The following is a 17,911-nucleotide window of genomic DNA, read 5'->3' as shown; positions in this document are numbered from 1 at the left end:
CCTTTTACCCGACTCCATCACTTCCAGCCATCACATGTCCTATCGTCCCCCTCCTGTCCCTTTGTCCTGGCGCGGGCTTTTGGGTAATGTCCAGTATCACCTTTGAGCACTGCTTCTCTAATGTCCAGCAGCCACAGAGCGGCACCGTTGAAAGGACTAATTGTTGACAGGTGGACTTTAAAGTGCCCCCTTTGAAAAGTGCGCCTGATTTATGACCGGCCCCCTCGGACCGACTTTCACGGCAGAACAGTCAGGCGAGCGAGTGAGAGAGAGAGAGAAAGAGAGAGAAATAAAAGAAAGAACGAGAGAAAGAGAGGAAGAGAGAAAGAGAGGAAGAGAACGACGGCACACATTCCAGCATCGTGAAGTCACCTGTGTACGTGGCTGCTGATGGCCGTAATTGATATCTAAGCCTGCGCCAGGACAGAGGTTTGGCTCAGGGCAACCCTCACACGGACACAGTGGAAACAGAGAGAGAATCTAACAGCTGAACTTTTTTAGCATAAAAATCTACTAGCTTTACAAATGTATAAAGCTATCCTTTGGCTATCCTTTAGTCTTTAGTGCATAATATCTCAAGGATGTGCTATCCTTCCTATTTTCGCCCCCCTGTCTTTATTTCAAGCATGGCTGAGGTTGATTTGTGTTTCTGTCTAGTATATTTATCTTTGAGTACCTAATATGCAATAGAGAGATAGAGAGAAAGAGGAGAAACAGCAAAGAGAAACAGCAAAGATTAGATGTAGTATGTATTTGGAGAGATGGAGAAAGGTGACTGTTGTTTTGGTGTGGATTTGGCACCACACCTCCTTCTCTCCATAGGCCTGGTGCCTGGGCTGGCTCTGGCTCTGGCCCTGAGAGAGGTACTGATTAATCAGCCAGAACTCCCTCACATGTGCTCCAGCCACACAGGCTCAGTGTCAGCCATTAGGGAGGGAGACAGCGAGTGAAAGAGAGAGAGAGAGAGAGAGAGAGAGAGAGAGAGAGAGAGAGAGAGAGAGAAAGAAAGAGAAAGAGAGACAGAAAGAGGGCAGAGACAAACACCGAGAGGAGGAGAGCGAGGGAGAGATAGAGAGAGAGATAAACAGAGAGATAGAGTGTGTGTGTGTTTGTGTCAGAAAGTGTGTGGGTGTTTGTCTGACACATCTAAGGGAGAATGTGTTGGCAGCTTGGGAAAGAGTTTGACAAACATCACGCTGTGCTGGAACACACGGGTCATGGTCGAAGCACAAGGTCTGCTCAGGTGACGAGATTTACCAATGAGTGGCCAAAGTCCCTCGCCCTCAATTTACTCCTCAGTCACGACAGTTGGAAGTGGCACAGTGGCCCAGAATGCACTATGAACATCCGGAATGAACTCGGATGGGATGTGTGTGTGTGTGTGTGTGTGTGTGTGTGTGTGTGTGTGTGTGTGTGTGTGTGTGTGTGTGTGTATGAGTATGTGTTTGTGTGTATCACAAAATGCAGAAATAACCTGGAAGGGCTATGGGACAACCAGGGATGAGGCTATGTGTATTTGTGTCTGTGTGTGTGTGTGTGTATCTGTGCATATGCATGTGAGTGTGTCATCACCCAGAGGGGACGAGAGGTGGCTGGTTTGGCTCTGTGTGTGTGTGTATGTGTGTGTGTGTGTGTGTATGTGTGTGTGTGTATGTATGAATGTGTGTGTGTGTGTGTGTGTGTCTCTCTCACCATGAAGCGGCGACCCAGAGGGGCTGCTGGACAGGCCAGGGATGGGGCTGCAGCGTCCGCCCTGCTTGCTGCTGAGCTCCTGCTCGATCTCCTCCAGGCCGGCGCTCTTCTGGAAGCGGCTCATGCGGTTGACCACGCGCGGGGACATGTGGGTGCGGGCGCACGGGGCCCCGCCGTACGGGTTAATGGGGAAGACGTGCGAGGTGCCCCGCAGCGTGCTGATCACCACCCAGCGGCTGTCGTGGCTGAAGCAGATGTCCTGCACCTGAGAGAGAGAGAGAGAAACACACACACACACACACACACACACACACACACACACACACACACACACACACACACACACACACACACACACACAGAAGATTATCAGACCCACAGACAAACAGACAGGCAGACAGACAGTAAGATGAACAGATACATAGCACGACAAATGGTAATGGGATGGTGAAACCGAAAAGAACACCAAAAGGTAGATAGGCATGAAGATAGCGAGACACTCACGCAGTTGGATAAATATACTGATAGACACACACACAAAGAACAGATAATTGAAGGTCAGGTTAAAGTGCAGACACTAAAGGTATGAATCAAGCCTCAGACAGGTTCCTGACAGCCTCCGAAAGAAACAATTCCCGACTGCTCCCCAAATCCAAGGCCAAGCCTAAGGCAAACAGGGTGATGATGGGCGAGTGCACTTAAACTGGGTTTAAATCTTGCGCTCTTCAACAGCCCCTGTGTTTGCGTCGGACAATTAGGGCTGTTTTTTGCAAGGGGGGCCAGGTCTGCTCCACAAAGGAGACGCGTTGAGGAGGACAAACACTAAAGCAGATAGAAATCTCACCAAGTATGTCAGACATGTCAGAGAGAGACAGGGAGAGAGAGAGAGAGAGAGAGAAAGGGTGAAAGAGGGAGAGAGAGATAGAAAGAAAGGTGTTCATTATCAGTGCTGAACAGAAGGAGGAATGAGTGAAGGTGTGTGTTTGTGTGTGTGTGTGTGTGTGTGTGTTATCAGAAACTTGCAGGTCACAGAGCCACCGCACATCAGACTAGCATTCCACAGTGCCACTCTGTCTGCCAAGTGCCCGCTCCTTTCATCTCTGCCCATCATTGGGACCGTCTCCGCATTCCCCACCAAACTGCCCTGGCAATGACAGCTAATGGCACACCCTGCACATTCCAGGGGGATTCTCTTACTCAGAGCGAAGAGGGCGGGGGTCTCTGAGTTGGAGAGATAAACGACTCCTGGCCGGCTCCTCTCACTGTCATCAGAATACCCTTTCTATTTACAGTCTTCGATTCATTCATTTGATTTGGCTGCTCCTTGACAGGCAACACTGAGGGCACGCCATGCCATACCTGAGGTGCAGGCTCGGCGATACTAACTCGTGCCTGAATGGCCGCAGAACTGTATCGCGACAAAACATCGTGATCAGGTGTGTGTCTGACGCCTTTGTTTTTAGTGGCGGTGCGGTGTGACTGCGAGGCCTTATCTGGACCCTTATCTGGAGCATCGGTCTGACTCCGTGTGGCTGGTGACTCATTCCAGAGATGGTGGCGCTGATAAATGACCACTTCCGGCTCCGACCGAAAAGACGTGCTGTTCCACAGAAGTGTGCAAAGCCTTAAGAGGTTTAAATCAGTGCGACTGATTTGGACCTGATTGCATTCACTGGAGCTTTTCAAAAGACTAATGTGAGAGAGGTGGGGCACAGACAGAAAGAGAGAGCAAGAGAGAGAGAGAGAGAGAGAGACAGAGAGAGAGAGAGAGAGAGAGAGAGAGAGAGGTCGGGGGGGGGGGGGGGGGGGGTGGGGGGGGCGTGAGGGAGGTGGTGTTGCAGAAACCAGACTGACCTTTCTGGTCAGTGCACTAGCGTTTACAGCGTGTAAAGTCATGTAGGCCCCTCGGGGAGAGGCGGCCCATCGGTGGAGGTCTATTTACCTGCTCTGCACACCATGTCCACCCGCCCGCTCGCTCGTACGCTCGTACGCTCGCACCCTCGCTAGTTAGGGGAGCCGTTAGTGTGTGTCAGAACAAGAACAAGCGTCAGGAGTGGAGAGGCAGCCAGCCGGGGCTGATAAGGGCGGGTGCCTGCAGCCCGCCCGCGGCCATTATCACTCCTCCTTATTTGTTCTGCTCGAGATAATGCGTCTCTCCAGGCACTCGCCCCCTTCTGTGGCTCTGAGCTGTTTACAATGCGGGGGGGTGTGTGTGCGTAGGGGTGGGCTGATCAAAGCCCCGGCATGGAGGCAGGCAGCAAACGACGGCGCTAGTCGGTGACAGTTTAACCCAAGCTTCTTCCCTCCCTCCCGGCCGTGGCTGCGGCTATGGCTGGCTGGCTGGCCAGATGGCCCCGGAGCTAGCGGAGAGAGAATGTTTTACATGCCCTTCAACGGCAACCCCGGCTAGGGCCTGAGGTGTTCCGCGGAGTGGTTGCCTTTTTCTTTGCAAACTTCCTCGGTGGTGCCAACCACCTGCATGTATCCTGCTCATAGGGTTCACAATGATACACTATGTCCTTCACATGGCCATGCCACAGGCCAACATGACCAAGACCTAAACTCCATTAGGCCAGATTACACGTTTTTTTTTAAAAATAATAGCAGGGAAGTCAGGTCCGGCATTCTCCTACAGCTAAGGACCAAATGTCAATTAAAACGTCATTCTTCTCATCTACAAACAACTTTTCATGTTTCAGTTTGTCCAGAGGTGTCACGAAGACTGAGTGTGCGTGGCTTATGTGTGTCTTCAAGTTTGTATGTATATGTGCATCTGTAAGTTTGTGTGAGTGTGTGTGTGTGTGTGTGTGACAGTATGTGTGAGTGTGTGTGTGCATATATGTGTGTGTGTGTGTGTGTGTGTGTGTGTGTGTGTGCATGTGTGTGTGTGTGTGTGTGTGTGTGTGTGTGCGCATGTGTCTGTGTGTCCACTTGTGTGTGAGTGTGTTTGAAGTCTAAACGGAGTCTCTCTGTCTAAAGTGTCAGAGCAGAGAGCAGCTTTGTGTTCACATCCAAACATGACACCACGCTGAACAAGTATGGGTCCAGGCTCCCCACGGATAAATATTAGTTCTACTTAAGCAAATAAAACCTCACAAGTTGCCAAATAAGAAAGACGCTTTTGACAGATAAACAGCTGCTAAGCCAAACATGATGAACATGCATTACAAACGTGAAACAACGGAACGGAACGGAACTGAATACCCTTACACATTATGGTTAAATTCATTGTATTAAATTGAACAGCTACAAATCTACAGCTGAGGAAAATGTGGCGATTTGGATGTCTTTCCACTGGAGGTAAGTGCTAAGAGGTAGTGCTGGAGAGGACTACAGAGGGCCAATCTAGCAGATATCACGTCTGTGCACACGGCAGGTCTTCAGAAGATAAGAGCTTGCTTGATTAAAAAAGTAGAAATCACTTTTTTCCTGTCATAAAAAGAAAAGACTGAATGAAAAACCCCTTTCGTACCTCTCGGGACAGTAAAACATGAATGTGTACTGCTGAAAGAGTCTCACAAAAAAAGAGAAGAGAAGAGCGAGTACTGCTGTCCAAAAGCCACAGAGTGCCACGACTCCGAGCGCGGTCGCTTTCTATTTGTGTGAAGCTCTGAGGGCTCCCTGCTGTTCGGCATGTTTGGCCTGAGAGGTTCAGCTAGGGAGGCAGGCAGGCAGGAGAGTCAGAGCAGCCAAGGCCTCTGGGTCTCTCTCTCTCTCTCTCTCTCTCCCACTCTCCTCTCTTCCCTTCCCTTTCTTTCTCTCTCTCTCCTCTTTCTCTCTCTCTCTCCCTCCCTCTTTCCACATTTCTCCAGCTCCCCCTCTCTCTCTCTCTCTCTCTCTCTCTCTCTCTCTCTCTCTCTCTCCTTTATCTTGGCTTCCATCAGGCTCATCCAGCTACCTGGCTGTCCGGCTGAGGTTAGTGTGTGGGCGGCTGTGGGGGCGACAGGCGCCTTGCAAGGGTATAATGAGCGAGGCCCTGACACGTATAACGGCCCAGTGCACTGCACCAGGAAGTCATTCATCTCCCGGCTAGCGCGTGCACACAACATTCATAACAAACAGCGCCAGGCCAGGAGGTAAGTGCTGTTTAGTCCAGTTAGACTTTAAGTAGAAACCGATATTGGAGGAGGTCAGCTATAGCAGCAGAGGCCAGGGTGGATCCCCACAGCCATAACCATATACCTCTTTCCCACTCACACGGAAAGACATTTATTTATCACTATTTTATGGTCACTGTGTAGAGTGGAAATGGGAGCAAAACGGTAAAGTCAAACTTTTAGTCTATCCCCTGGCAAACTAGTAACATTAAGGGGAATCTTCTGACATCATTCAGTACACTGATATCAGAGTAAGCCCTTGCCCTATTGATGTGCCATTGTTTCTCTCAGGACTGTGTAATGTCTATGTCAATCCATTTGACATCATCCGCAAGTGATTGGGATCACTTTGAACCCTGCCTTTTACTTGTGAACTGATTTTGAGAATTTCAACTTGGCTTCAGGCATAGTGCAGGCATAGTTTAAATGGCAGAGTTCCATTTGCATGAAATGATAGTTAGACATCTAGCTGACATTACAGTCTCCTCAACATATACAATTGTACATTAACTGCGACTGCCAACTGTGAAGATGGTTCCTAAGCTAGAGATAGCAAGGATTGTTCATGGCCAAGTTAATTGGCATGAGACCTTGCACGTTTTACAGGTCTGTTTAAGACTGTCACATGGGAATACATGACACCCATGACTTGACCGTTATGGAAGACTGAGTGGGAATTACAAATTTGTATGCATCCCGTGTTGTGTTTACCTGATATATTAATGGGTTTCATATGTGAAAGAGGCTATGCTGTATTAGGATTATTTTAAGAGGGCCGGGGGTGGGGCTGGGGTCATAGATGACGTTTGCCTGGCCAACGGACAGGAAATGGATGACTGCCCATTTCCTGTCCAAGCAGGAGACTTCATAGGGGTCCAATAACTCCTCTTGAACAGCCATGACCTCCATCTCCACACCCGTTAGGGTCCTGTGTTGTTGTTGTGTTTCTCTCTCCATGCCCTCTGAATGAAGGGCAGGTTTTTTCCCCCCCTTTGGCCAACACGGTCCATTTGCGATTTGAGAGTCCAGCGCTGGAGACGCCCTGGCTGTGGCAAGTGCACCGCACGGCCCCTGAGGGAGAGGAGAGGAGCCGGGGCCACGGCTTCACATGTTATAGGTGTTACGTGACCGGGGCCTGACCCAGAGGTGCCCTCTAGTAAAAGTCTCTGGTCAGCGGCGCTCGCAGATTGTGATGGGTATTCCCAGGCACTTTAAAGTGGTTTTAGCACCGCTGATTGAAAACACATTTCTCATATTAAGGGCTTTTGTGTCTGGGCTTTCCAGGGTGTTGGCCTGTGGAACAGCGATACGAAAGAGGAGAGAAAGTGCAAGAACTACGCTGTTCCTTCTTTGAATATGGGGCTATAGAGGGAAACCGCACCAATACACTGGAAGAATGAACATCCATTGCTTTTATGTGCCCTTAAACCTGGAGCACAAGGCCCCCCCAACATAAGTCATTTTTCCTCTACGGTAAAATCAGCTAAACCTTTGAACAAGCAGTCCCTATATGTAAATTGTATGTTACACTCAGATGAAACATGTTGTAAACAATGGCTAAACATTGTGTGACTTTAGGGTGTTCACAGCACAGTCTGATGCTCTGAAAGGGAGTAACTGAGGATGTGCGGTGTGTGTGTGTGTGTGTGTGTCATAGGCACTGTGGTGGATAAAGACCCCCGCGCCTGTCTCCATGAAAACAGCCCTTCTCTGGCACCAGAAGAGTCAGAAACTTCTGAGAGGCCGGTTAATGATTGCCATTTTTCAAAGGACGCTCTGCTGACCATCAAATTTGATTAACTGGAGCGAGCGAGAAGTGCAATGTCAAAAAGGAGCCCATCCCTGCTTGTAACTCTGCACTAGATTAGATTTCCCTGCTCAGGTGAGGAGATGCTGTGTGTGGAGGAGGAAACATAAAGGTGTTTTTGTTTTGTTTTTACTTTATTGGATGAGTGGCTCTCTGCTCTCCATATTGTTTGAAATCGCCATGCACTATTTATCTTACAAATTGTCTCCGCTTTTAAACAGCATTTGCTCTGGACTGCCATGAATTGATTCTGTGGGGTTATTGCTCCCATTCCACAGCTGTAAATAATTTGGCTTCAGCGCTAAACTGCATGAAGGGCTCGCATGGTTCCAAATCATCCCTCGAATCAATTAGAGCTTTGCTCAGATCACACCCAGACTTCCAACAAAAGAAAACACACAGTCCTCTCTGTGAAAAAAAGACAGAAAGAAAGAGTTTCATTTAGGCAGGAGGTGTTGTTGCCATTTTCTTTCTTGATGGCAGTTACCCATGTCCCAAAGATTTTGAGTCTCTTCTTCTAAGAGCATCTGTTTCTGTGGTAGCCATCACACTAGCTGGCTTATGTATTCCAAACAAAGTACCCCATACAGCAGCTTTAAGCCATCATATGGAACAAACAGGCACTTAAAAAGGTTACTGTGTAACTGCATACTCCATAAGCACGGCACTAATATGTACGCTACTCATCACCAATTGAATATTAGAATAATAACAATGACAGGAAAATACAAAGAGGTTGGGAGGGGGACGAGGGGAAGGGTGGAAGGGAGGGAGAGAGTGACAGAGACAGAGAGAGAGCTGGATTCACATACTGAAGAAATTAAAGAGGAAAAGTGGGGGCAATCAAACAAGACTAGAGAGAGAAAAAGAAAAACAGAGGAAAAAGAAGAGAGAAAGACAGAGAGAGAGAGAGAGAGAGAGAGAAGGAGAGAGGTAGAGAGTGGAGAGCTCTACAAACAGGAGGCTCTTGGGACTCCTTGTAGTGGAGACATCAGGCCAGCTCTGACTTATGTCTCTTGACAGTATTTAGAAAACACGCGGAGATACACTAAGGATTAAAAGTGTGATCTCAACGCAGATATGACGAGTTCTTATAGAGCAGGCCCCACTGTAAACAGCGCTGGGTGGCCCTGAAGGAGCTGAATGATTTAAGCTTCGAGTAACATCTCAAAAACGCACCGTTAACGGGTTCCAGCGACGCAATATTTCAGCATCATCAAACAAACAGAGGACGAGGAAGTGTTTTTGCGTGACTTAGTGTACGGGCGCGCGCATGCTTAGCGCACATGGACAGTGTCCCAAAACATGTCTGGTTTAAATCAACCCAAAACATGAAGTTATCAGTCTCTGGGTTTTTTTGATCAAAGTACACAGACTGGAGATGATGGAGACTGGATGAGCAAAGTGAGTACATTCTGAAGGCGCAAGTCTACGTCTCGCTAAGAAGACGCTCCCTCACTGTTTGAGACCCTTTGAGCCTTTGGTGATGTGATGTGAGGATGTGAGATCTCCAGGATGGACAGAAGAAAAGGGCCTGCTGTGCTTCTCACTAGTGACTCCTTACCTTGGCTTCCGTTTCGCCACGATGAAGAGTGTACAAGTGATGCACGGCACTCTGGGAGGACGCCCACGGGTGCGTCAGGACCTGGAAAACGTGGAAGTCGTGGCCCAGCGAGTCTGTGGTCACCAGGAGCATACCTGTCGGACAGAACACATATTGGTCAATACGAAACAATTAAAAACAACAAAAACAACGATGACCCAACAGAAGAACACTCCCATCTCGGGAACAGTGATCGTTTCCAGAATAAGCTCATTAGGGTGACGAATGGCCCATTAGCACTTGGATGCTTCAGAATTACCCAACCACATCATGAAAATGCAGACAAGCTATCAATTGTCACAGTTGTAAAAAAAGCCAAACAACACCCGCCTATGACAATTTGTTCTCCCAGCACGTTGTCATGCGGTGTATCTTCCTGAGCGAACCGTAGTGGTAGTGCGTGGTATGGGGCTCTGTTTTAAATGCGACCACAGCAGAACCCGAGTTCACCCTCTGATGACAGGCCCATTCATTTCTGCACTTTTATTTGAAGTCGGCTGAACTACAGAAAGTATAGCTCACACAGTAAACAACACACTTAGCAAAACCACACCAGAACTAACCCAACTCTAAACTCGTTGCCTATGAAAATGAAGCCCCGCATTCAACATATTTCCTAAAAACAGTTCAACAGAGCATAAGCTCCAAAACTGGCAATGGAAATGTCACATTTGCATCAACCCACTATGCCTCAATGTCATAATTAATACAATGATGGTTGCCCATTTTCCGATGCAGGGTTTTGAATGCGGAGTCTACATTAGGTTTTAATTAGCGGTAAGTCTTTACTGGGTGGCTTTGGTGTGTCAAAACCAAGGGCAAAGGATTAAACGATGGAATTATTAAATGTTGTAACACATGCAACAAGGGATGGAAAAAAAGAGAGAGAGCGAGTTCTGCAGAAATAGCTGCAACGTCGCATGAGCTCATCCACCCTGATGTTAACCTTCTGACTTTCACACCCTTGTCCGGCATCCGCTGAAGGAGAGCGTGAGTTTGCCCAGTGGGTGGCAGGGGAGGGGGGTGGAGTAGGGTTGGGGTTGAAACTGGTGGGGTGGTTGTGGTGGGTGAGGGGGTGGGGTTGGGTGGTTGCTGGTGGAAGCACATGTGGAGATTACTCACATTAAAAAGAAAACATAACGGGCCAGTGAATTAGATGGTGGTTAGCTATTTATGCTGTATCAGAGGACTAAACCGAGCGACGGGCCCAGCCATAAACTAAACCCACGCCCCAAATGAGGTGCCAAGCCACAAGAAGCATTTGCGTCAACTGGGAATACATGGAAGAGAGGGCCTTCTAATTATAGAGGCTGGAAACGGAAGCGTAGAGTGATTAGGAGTTTAGGCGCTGCGGTATGTTTATCTGGGAGCTTCCTCTCCCTCACCCCACCTCTTGCTCTCTCTCTCTTTCTCTCTCTCTCTTTCTCTTTTTCGCTCCCTCTTGCTCTCCCCTTCCCTCCATCCCTCCCTTTCTCCCTCTTTGCTCCTTCACCCAGCCAACCCGCCAGTCCACCCCGACCGCCCGCCAGCCTTGCTCGCTCCCTCGCTTGCTCGCTGGCCTTTGGCTTTGACAGATGAGGCTTGGCCTGCACGGTGGGACGCGAGTTTGCTGATGGTACAGTCTGTTCTCCAAGAGCCAGCGGAGGCTGGAAAAGCAGCCCTGGGGCTTCTGTGGCCTTGTTGAAATACAGGGCCTCGCGAAGAGGCGTCAGTTGGTTAGCCAGGGGGAGGCCAAATTAAAAAGCAGGCTTCACGGCGCTGGTTAGCCACTGTAAAACTTTCGGGAACCTAAGATGTTAGAGCAACTTTTGACACATCCTATTTATAACACCTCATATCCCCAGGGCAGAAGTGTTATTTACAACCTTCTGTACAAAAAGGCAGACACACACACACACACACACACTCATTTAAAAAGAGTGAACCCTTCATTTGCCGTGTGTGTGTGTGAGTGTGTGTGTTTGAGGAACAAGCGTCTTGTGTAGTAATATAATGACTTCCATAAATATCTCGTCTCCCTCGAAAGCTGAGAGCACTGTGAGGCTATTTATTTTCGGCGCTTTGTTTTTGTTGTTGTCTTTCTGTCACAGCTCTAAACAGAAACCATGTGTGAAAAGCCCTTAATGCGGGAGGGATGTTTTACTTCAGTGTCCGAAGCATTCGGCCGGACTAGCAGAGTCAGATGATGTCAGCACACCCACGAGCGCTGAGGTCTTCCCATTCGGCGGCAGGGAGAGACTGAATCAAAAGTATCCCCTTTTAATTAACAACATTCAGCTCAAGGCCCTTTGAAAAGTGGGGGGGGGTTTCTCAAATTATAAACATCTGCCTTAGAAAGAAGCAGGACAGTTTGGAGTCAGAATACTCTTGTTGCCAGGGACACATTCACTTCCACATAGATGACAGCGAGCCAGGCATTTGGGCTTTTGTCTCTGTGGTGGGCAGATGTGGCAAAACGCCTGGATGCAGTGTGCATGGACTGCATATGTTTGTGTGTGTGTGTGTGTGTATATGTTTGTCCATGTGTCTGTGAGGCGGCCTCACATTGCGCTGCCGTGCTGGCGGAGGTGTTTACGAAAGCTGTGGAGGAACACACACACACACAAACACACGTACACACACACACACACACACACACACACACACACACACACACACACACACAGGGTGCTGTGATAGCCGGCCGCGGCCTGACATCAAAGCCGCCCACTCAGGCCCCAGAAAGCAGGCCAGGCTGAGAGCGATCACAGCCGGGAGGGGAGGCCACCCGCCCCTCCAAACCATCAAGATAACCAGCGACCAGCGCGGAACGGGTTGTTGTGTGTGTGTGTGTGTGTGTGTGTGTGTGTGTGTGTGTGTGTGTGTGTGTTGGGGGAGAGGGACTCGCTTGGGTCGCCATGCGGTCAATACCTTGTTAATCTTTTACAGACAAAGTGAGAACTTCAAAACTCAACCTGTTTGATCCTGATGTCGGGGCCGGGGGTGGGGGGCGGCAGGGTAGGCTTTGATTTTTGGTGTGTTTGTGTGGCAAGGACCTAACGAGCGCTGGAACCCAGGGCCTGGCACGGCGTCCGGGTCTGTAGAGGCGAACTGTAGAGGTGAGGGGATGAGACGCCAGGTATGGACCGCATTGGACAGGAACGCGGGAAAGGAGAGAATTGGAGATGGTGGTGGTGTGTGTATGTGTCTGAATAGGTGTGTGTGTGTGTGTGTGTGTGTGTGTGTGTGTGTGTGTGTGTGTGTGTGTGGTCTGCCGCACAGCAAGCGGGTACTGTTTGTCTGGGCACAGGGGCACAGACACTACACAGCTCAAACATGGCACATGGAGCCTGTGGGCACTTTGGCCGGGGAGGATTCTCAACACTCTGAGCTTATAAAACCACATCCACAATTCAACTGAGGGCTGAAGGAGGAAAACAGAGAGGTTCATGGATCATTTGGCAAACAGCGAAGAATAATGAAAAAGGACCTCATCATAAATCTTAAATCTGTTTTACAGACAGACCACCTGATAGGGGTTCCTTAGGGCAAGAACACGTCAGTAATGAAGTAATGAAGGAATTACTTCAGTGTAGGATTGTTATTGTCCACTTTTGGATATGGTTAGCTTAAGTTAAGTGTGAGTTAAGATTACCACTGAAGAAATCCTGGATCAAAACCTGATTCAACCACAATACCATCTTTTAGCTTACGGTAAGTGGCAGTTAAAAGAAAAGTAGTTCTGTGAAGATCTAATTGTGCAATTCAGACCAAAACCATAACTGGTCTCATAGCTGGAAACCATATTTGATATTTTCCACCAGAGAAGCGCATTTTCACAGAAGCTTAGTTTGTCTAACACAGCCCTTTGTGTGTTTTAAAAGCCCCAAAACAAATTGGTCAAACCGCAATCTCCAGATAAGAGTAGGACTGTGCAAAGAACTGATGAAAAGCATAATCCTTTCTCAGCAAACAGACAGTTGGTGATAATCTCCTTTCATTTAAATGTTCCCTTTCTATTCGGGAGAGTGTTCTGTTAACTAATTAATCCCCTGAAACATTTGCCACGGCAGAAGAGATTTCACAGCGCTTTGCGCCCCTGGACGTTAAGACCATTAACTCGGATGGGAGAGTGTGTGTGAAACTCGATGACTCCTTTTGGGCAAGGCCAGGGTCTCTTTTCTCTTTTTCTCTCATTCCATCAGTCCATTTCATCCTGTTGTTGGTTCATGGCTCTGGTGAGACAAGGAGGGAAAAAGGCAAAACAGAAGGCTCTGACCAGACGGGCCATAATGCGCCCGCCACAAACAGCACACAAAAGTGTGTAGAGCATAAAGCATAAAGCCGTCAACAGAACCACAGCCAAAGGCCAGGCATTGAGCTTCTCACACAAACAGCGAGACATCCGGAGAGGGATTTGGATGGTTCCTAGTAGGTCAAGCGTCTGAGGAGGAAGAGGAGGAGGCGGCGAGGCAAAGGCATCGGCTGGTTTGGGAGTCTGTTTCCACTGAGACCTTGAGTGAGGTCTGTCTCCGATCCGACTGCGATTTTACAGCTAAGGGGCTCAGGGAGCGACTTCCCAAGATGCAGCCTTTTTACCACCTTTACGGAAACATCATAAAAATTGCAGCTCCGAGAGCACTTTTAGCGGGTTTTTTTGGACAAACAGTTGGCTTACAGTGACTTTATTATATTCTCGCTCAGGGGACTCAGTCTACCCATATACACGCCGAAGAATTATTCACGTTCACCGTCTCGACAACAACGATCCAATTTGGATGAGTTTGTGTAAATATTAAATGTAAGGCCTGAGGCCAGGCTCAGGCAACTGACATGGAGGATAGAGTAAATGGATTAAGACGAAATGATTAATAACAACAATGGGGAGAGCCTGATGTCCGTGTAATATTGCACTCTACAGACAGTGATGCGAGCCATGAGCTTTGCCATTTGAGGAAAACACGAGTTGGTCAGAGGGATGTTGAGCAGTCAGCCAGGCTATTAAAAAGTCACACAGAGGTCCAAACAAATCCAGGGAACAAAATAACAATAACAATAATAATAATAACAATAATAATAATAAAAGCAAACAAGAATAGGAAGAAAAAACAATCCACTGCACTGGGGGATTTTAACAGCTAACAGTGCTTCCTTATTTGGTAATGGCGAGAATATTACATAGATTATGGCATGAAAGACAAGTTGCTTCTAGGTGAAAAAAAAACAGAGAGAGAGAGAGAGAGAGAGAGAGAGAGAGAGAGGGAAGAGAAAAAAAAGGTATAGGCTAGATCATCAGATTTTATAGCACTGTTATGAAATGGAGCTCATGCACCAGTTGAATTCCACTAATGCCTCCCTCCCTGCTGACCATGGGCATAAAAGGGCAATGTTTCAGCCTGATGCTTAATCCCCTCTGATTGTCCTACTGCGTTCATGCTCAGTGCAGGGGAAAAAAAGAGAAAAATGGAAATCTGATCCTCTGACACAGTTACATTAAAACCCACACAGACAGGCGTACACACACATACACTCACACAAACAGATTGACATCTCTCAAACTCACACACACACATACATGTACATGTATACACACACAAACAAACACATACATGTGCAGATAAAGAGACTTGATACAGAGAGAGGGAGAAAAAAAAAAAACACACACTCTGCCACTTCCACAGAGAGAGACAAAAAAACAGGGACACGGACACGGACACACACACAGAAACATAAACGTTCCAAAAACAAATTTGTCCGTTTCCGAACCCCACAAACACCAGGCAAGGCTGCTGCTGTCGTGTCGGACTCGTCCAGGTCTAATTGCTAGCCTTGTGTAAAGACAGACGTTTTTTTTTCTTCCCCCCCAGACTAAATGAACAGATAGGTTAGCCCAGCTCGGCAAGCATACCAGGGCTCTCCACAGCATCTTGTGCACACGGGCGCCATTTTTCTCTGGCCAGCCTCTCCCCCTCACGCCTGTGAAAAACACAGAGAACTGACAAGGCCATAAAAAAAGACACTCATCCACTTGGGCGCTACGCCGCTATTTCGGCACCGTGCGGCTTCGGTGTGTTACTAAAGTGTCAGGCACCAACTGATTATGATTGTTTATGGCCTGTATTCTCTCACCATAGCTGTTAGGCAGCCGTGCGGACAAATTGCACAGGGCTTTGCAAAGCCAGAGAGTGACTTACGCCTGGAGGAGGTGACGGCGCGGGAAGAACAGGCTCGGAGTTTGCATCTATGAAGTCAGCCTTCCTCTTTAAGAACGAGGAAGTGAAGGGGAAAAAAAGGAAAACAAACAAACAACAAAAAAAAACATCTTGCCAGTGTGAGCTACGCCAGGCTGATCTGCCACGCAGGAGCCGATTCCTTGATGCTTATCAGTCGCGTGATTGCAAGGAATTAAACTGAGCCTCCTAACAACACACACACACACACACACACACACACACACACACACACACACACACACACACACACACACACACACACACACACACACACACACACACACACACACACACACACACACACACACACACACACACAAACACACACACACACACACACACACTCCTTCCTCCTGTCCATAATCACACTAATCATGCCACGTACTGACCTAAACCATTCACCGCACCGCACGCTGAAACCCAGTAACCTCCCTCACCACCTCCTTCTGTTCTCCGATTTTACATTCACAGAGTCATGGTTCTGGCCCAGTCGACTGAGGAGGGAGAGAAGGAGGGCGAGGGCAAGAGGAAGGCGGCGGACAAGAAACGAGCAGCTCGCGGCTGTCCGAAGTGGAGGCTTCACAACTGTGCCGAGCAGAGTCCTTTCATTACGTGCCTATGAATAGATCCCAAAGACACTGCGGTGTGAGTGCCAGCGCCCCAACTGACCACCATCTTTTGCCCTCGGCCTTCTGTTGTCTTTCCAACACACACACACACACACACACACACACACACACACACACACACACACACACACACACACACACACACACAGAGGCTGGATTTCTTACATAACCTTTCTCAGAGGAGCCCCAGTCTTTCCAGTCACTGTCAAGTCTCTGCATTGTTTCAAAAGCTGGTCTTTTTTCTTCTCCCCCCCCTCTCTCTGAAGGTCTGCCCGGCCCAGAAGGAGTGCGGTTGGCCATAAATGAGCCAGACACTTTCCACCGCGGCTCCATTCATATGCAGCCTGGTCCAAGCCCGCCACTGTGAACGGCACCAAGGCTTTCCAGCTAATTAAAATCAAACCTTTCCTCTCACACATACTCCACAGCTAGCAGCTCCAGTTAAGCTTTTTTTTTGTTTCTCCGCTTTTTATCCAATCATGTGCCATGACAGTGTCGGCTTCCGAAATAACATAGTGGACGTGTAGACCATCTATAGCTGTTGCTGACATTACTAGTCTCTCTCAGAAGGCCAATCCAGTTCAGACTCAAGGTCTCATTTCATACACCAAGACCCCCCCCCCCCCACACACACACACTCCCCCATCCCTCCACAGCTCCATTCTTGAGGTCTTCATTCTTGGTCGCACACAATTTCATAACTCAAAACAATCATTACAGTGGTTGAGATTTATAACAGCCCAAATGGAGTGATAACAGGCACATCCATAATTCCTGACTAAAGCCAACAGGTGGGAGGTTAGCCCCTTTGAAGTCTACAAGATCTCGTGGTTATCTGAGGCCGGCTGACTGGAGAGGTCTTTTTTACAGGCCTGCGCGGCGCTTGACGGCAGGCAGCCCATAGAGGCGCCTGTAAACTCCACATGCAGAGACTGAGGCCTTCTTAAGCAAGAACAAAGAGGACCACTGCATACATTATATTGCTTGGTGCAAACCCAAAACACTATAGATGACATGAACTGGAGCTGTACAATGCACCCTTTTTTTTCTCTCATGTCTAAAAATGACAGCCCTAAAATCAACCGTCTGTCTGAAATAAGAAGCACGTTCTGTAGTGGTGGGGTTTGTGCGAGCAGTTGCCTCACGCTGGTGTGATTGAAGGTTTGCGTGTTTGTGTAGCACGGTACTCTCTCTCTCCCTCTCTCTGCCTCTCTCTCTCTCTCTCTCTGGGCAAAGCACTTTGCTGAGGCGCACTCGTAAAGATGAAAGCGCTTCATGGTTGACAGTCTCTGTGTGGTTGACCAGAGCGGTGAGACACTGGGCTTTATCTCCCACTCAGCGCCGCACTGCTCTGGGATTATGGGCCAAAGGTTGCCCTGCTGGCGCACTAGGGAGGAAAGGTGAGCCAACAGCGCCCCCTGGGGACCGAACCTGACGTGTGAAGCTCAGGTCAGGAGGGCCGATTCACCTTAAGTAACAGCTAGGGTCTTGTGGTCGGGTTTTGAAGGCTTTGAATGATGTTAGAACTCTATTTCTCAGATCACTACCATGAAACTTCTCAGGCTTTGAAATGAACCCTCAGGCACATTCATTCATGTATATGTGAACATAAGGAAAACAACAAGAGGTGAAAAAGTGGTTGGTACATCACATTTTCCCTTCATACTTCCTATTTCATCACCTAAACAACTTACTCTCACACACATGCAATTATTAAATTCTGTGACATGTGCCAAGCGCCTCAATCAGGTTGAATGAAAAGCCATTCCTTCTTCATTTGTGTGCATATTGTGGTGTTTATGAAGGCCCAGACTCGACCCTTAATGGGTAATCTAATCACATTAGGGGCCAGTTTCAGATAATGCTCCTAA

The 17,911-nt window shown here is 48.3% G+C and overlaps 1 protein-coding gene across 2 annotated transcripts in view; it reads right to left on the bottom strand.

The window, feature by feature from the left end:
- The window catches only part of bcas3 (BCAS3 microtubule associated cell migration factor), a 247,424-nt gene that overhangs the window by 188,957 nt on the left and 40,556 nt on the right, over positions 1 to 17,911 (bottom strand). For both annotated transcript variants that reach the window (XM_080844199.1, XM_080844198.1), the window contains exons 14-15: positions 9,161 to 9,294; positions 1,693 to 1,957 (exon numbers count right to left, since the gene is read on the bottom strand). In XM_080844199.1, coding sequence (XP_080700325.1) covers positions 1,693 to 1,957; positions 9,161 to 9,294 — 399 coding nt within the window. The remainder of the gene's footprint in view (positions 1 to 1,692; positions 1,958 to 9,160; positions 9,295 to 17,911) is intronic.

The sequence above is a fragment of the Sprattus sprattus genome (assembly GCF_963457725.1).
Source record: "Sprattus sprattus genome assembly, chromosome: 9".
NCBI classification, from domain to species: domain Eukaryota; kingdom Metazoa; phylum Chordata; class Actinopteri; order Clupeiformes; family Clupeidae; genus Sprattus; species Sprattus sprattus.
Note: the sequence above shows the minus strand (reverse complement) of the source record. Positions and strands in the feature narration are given on the sequence as shown.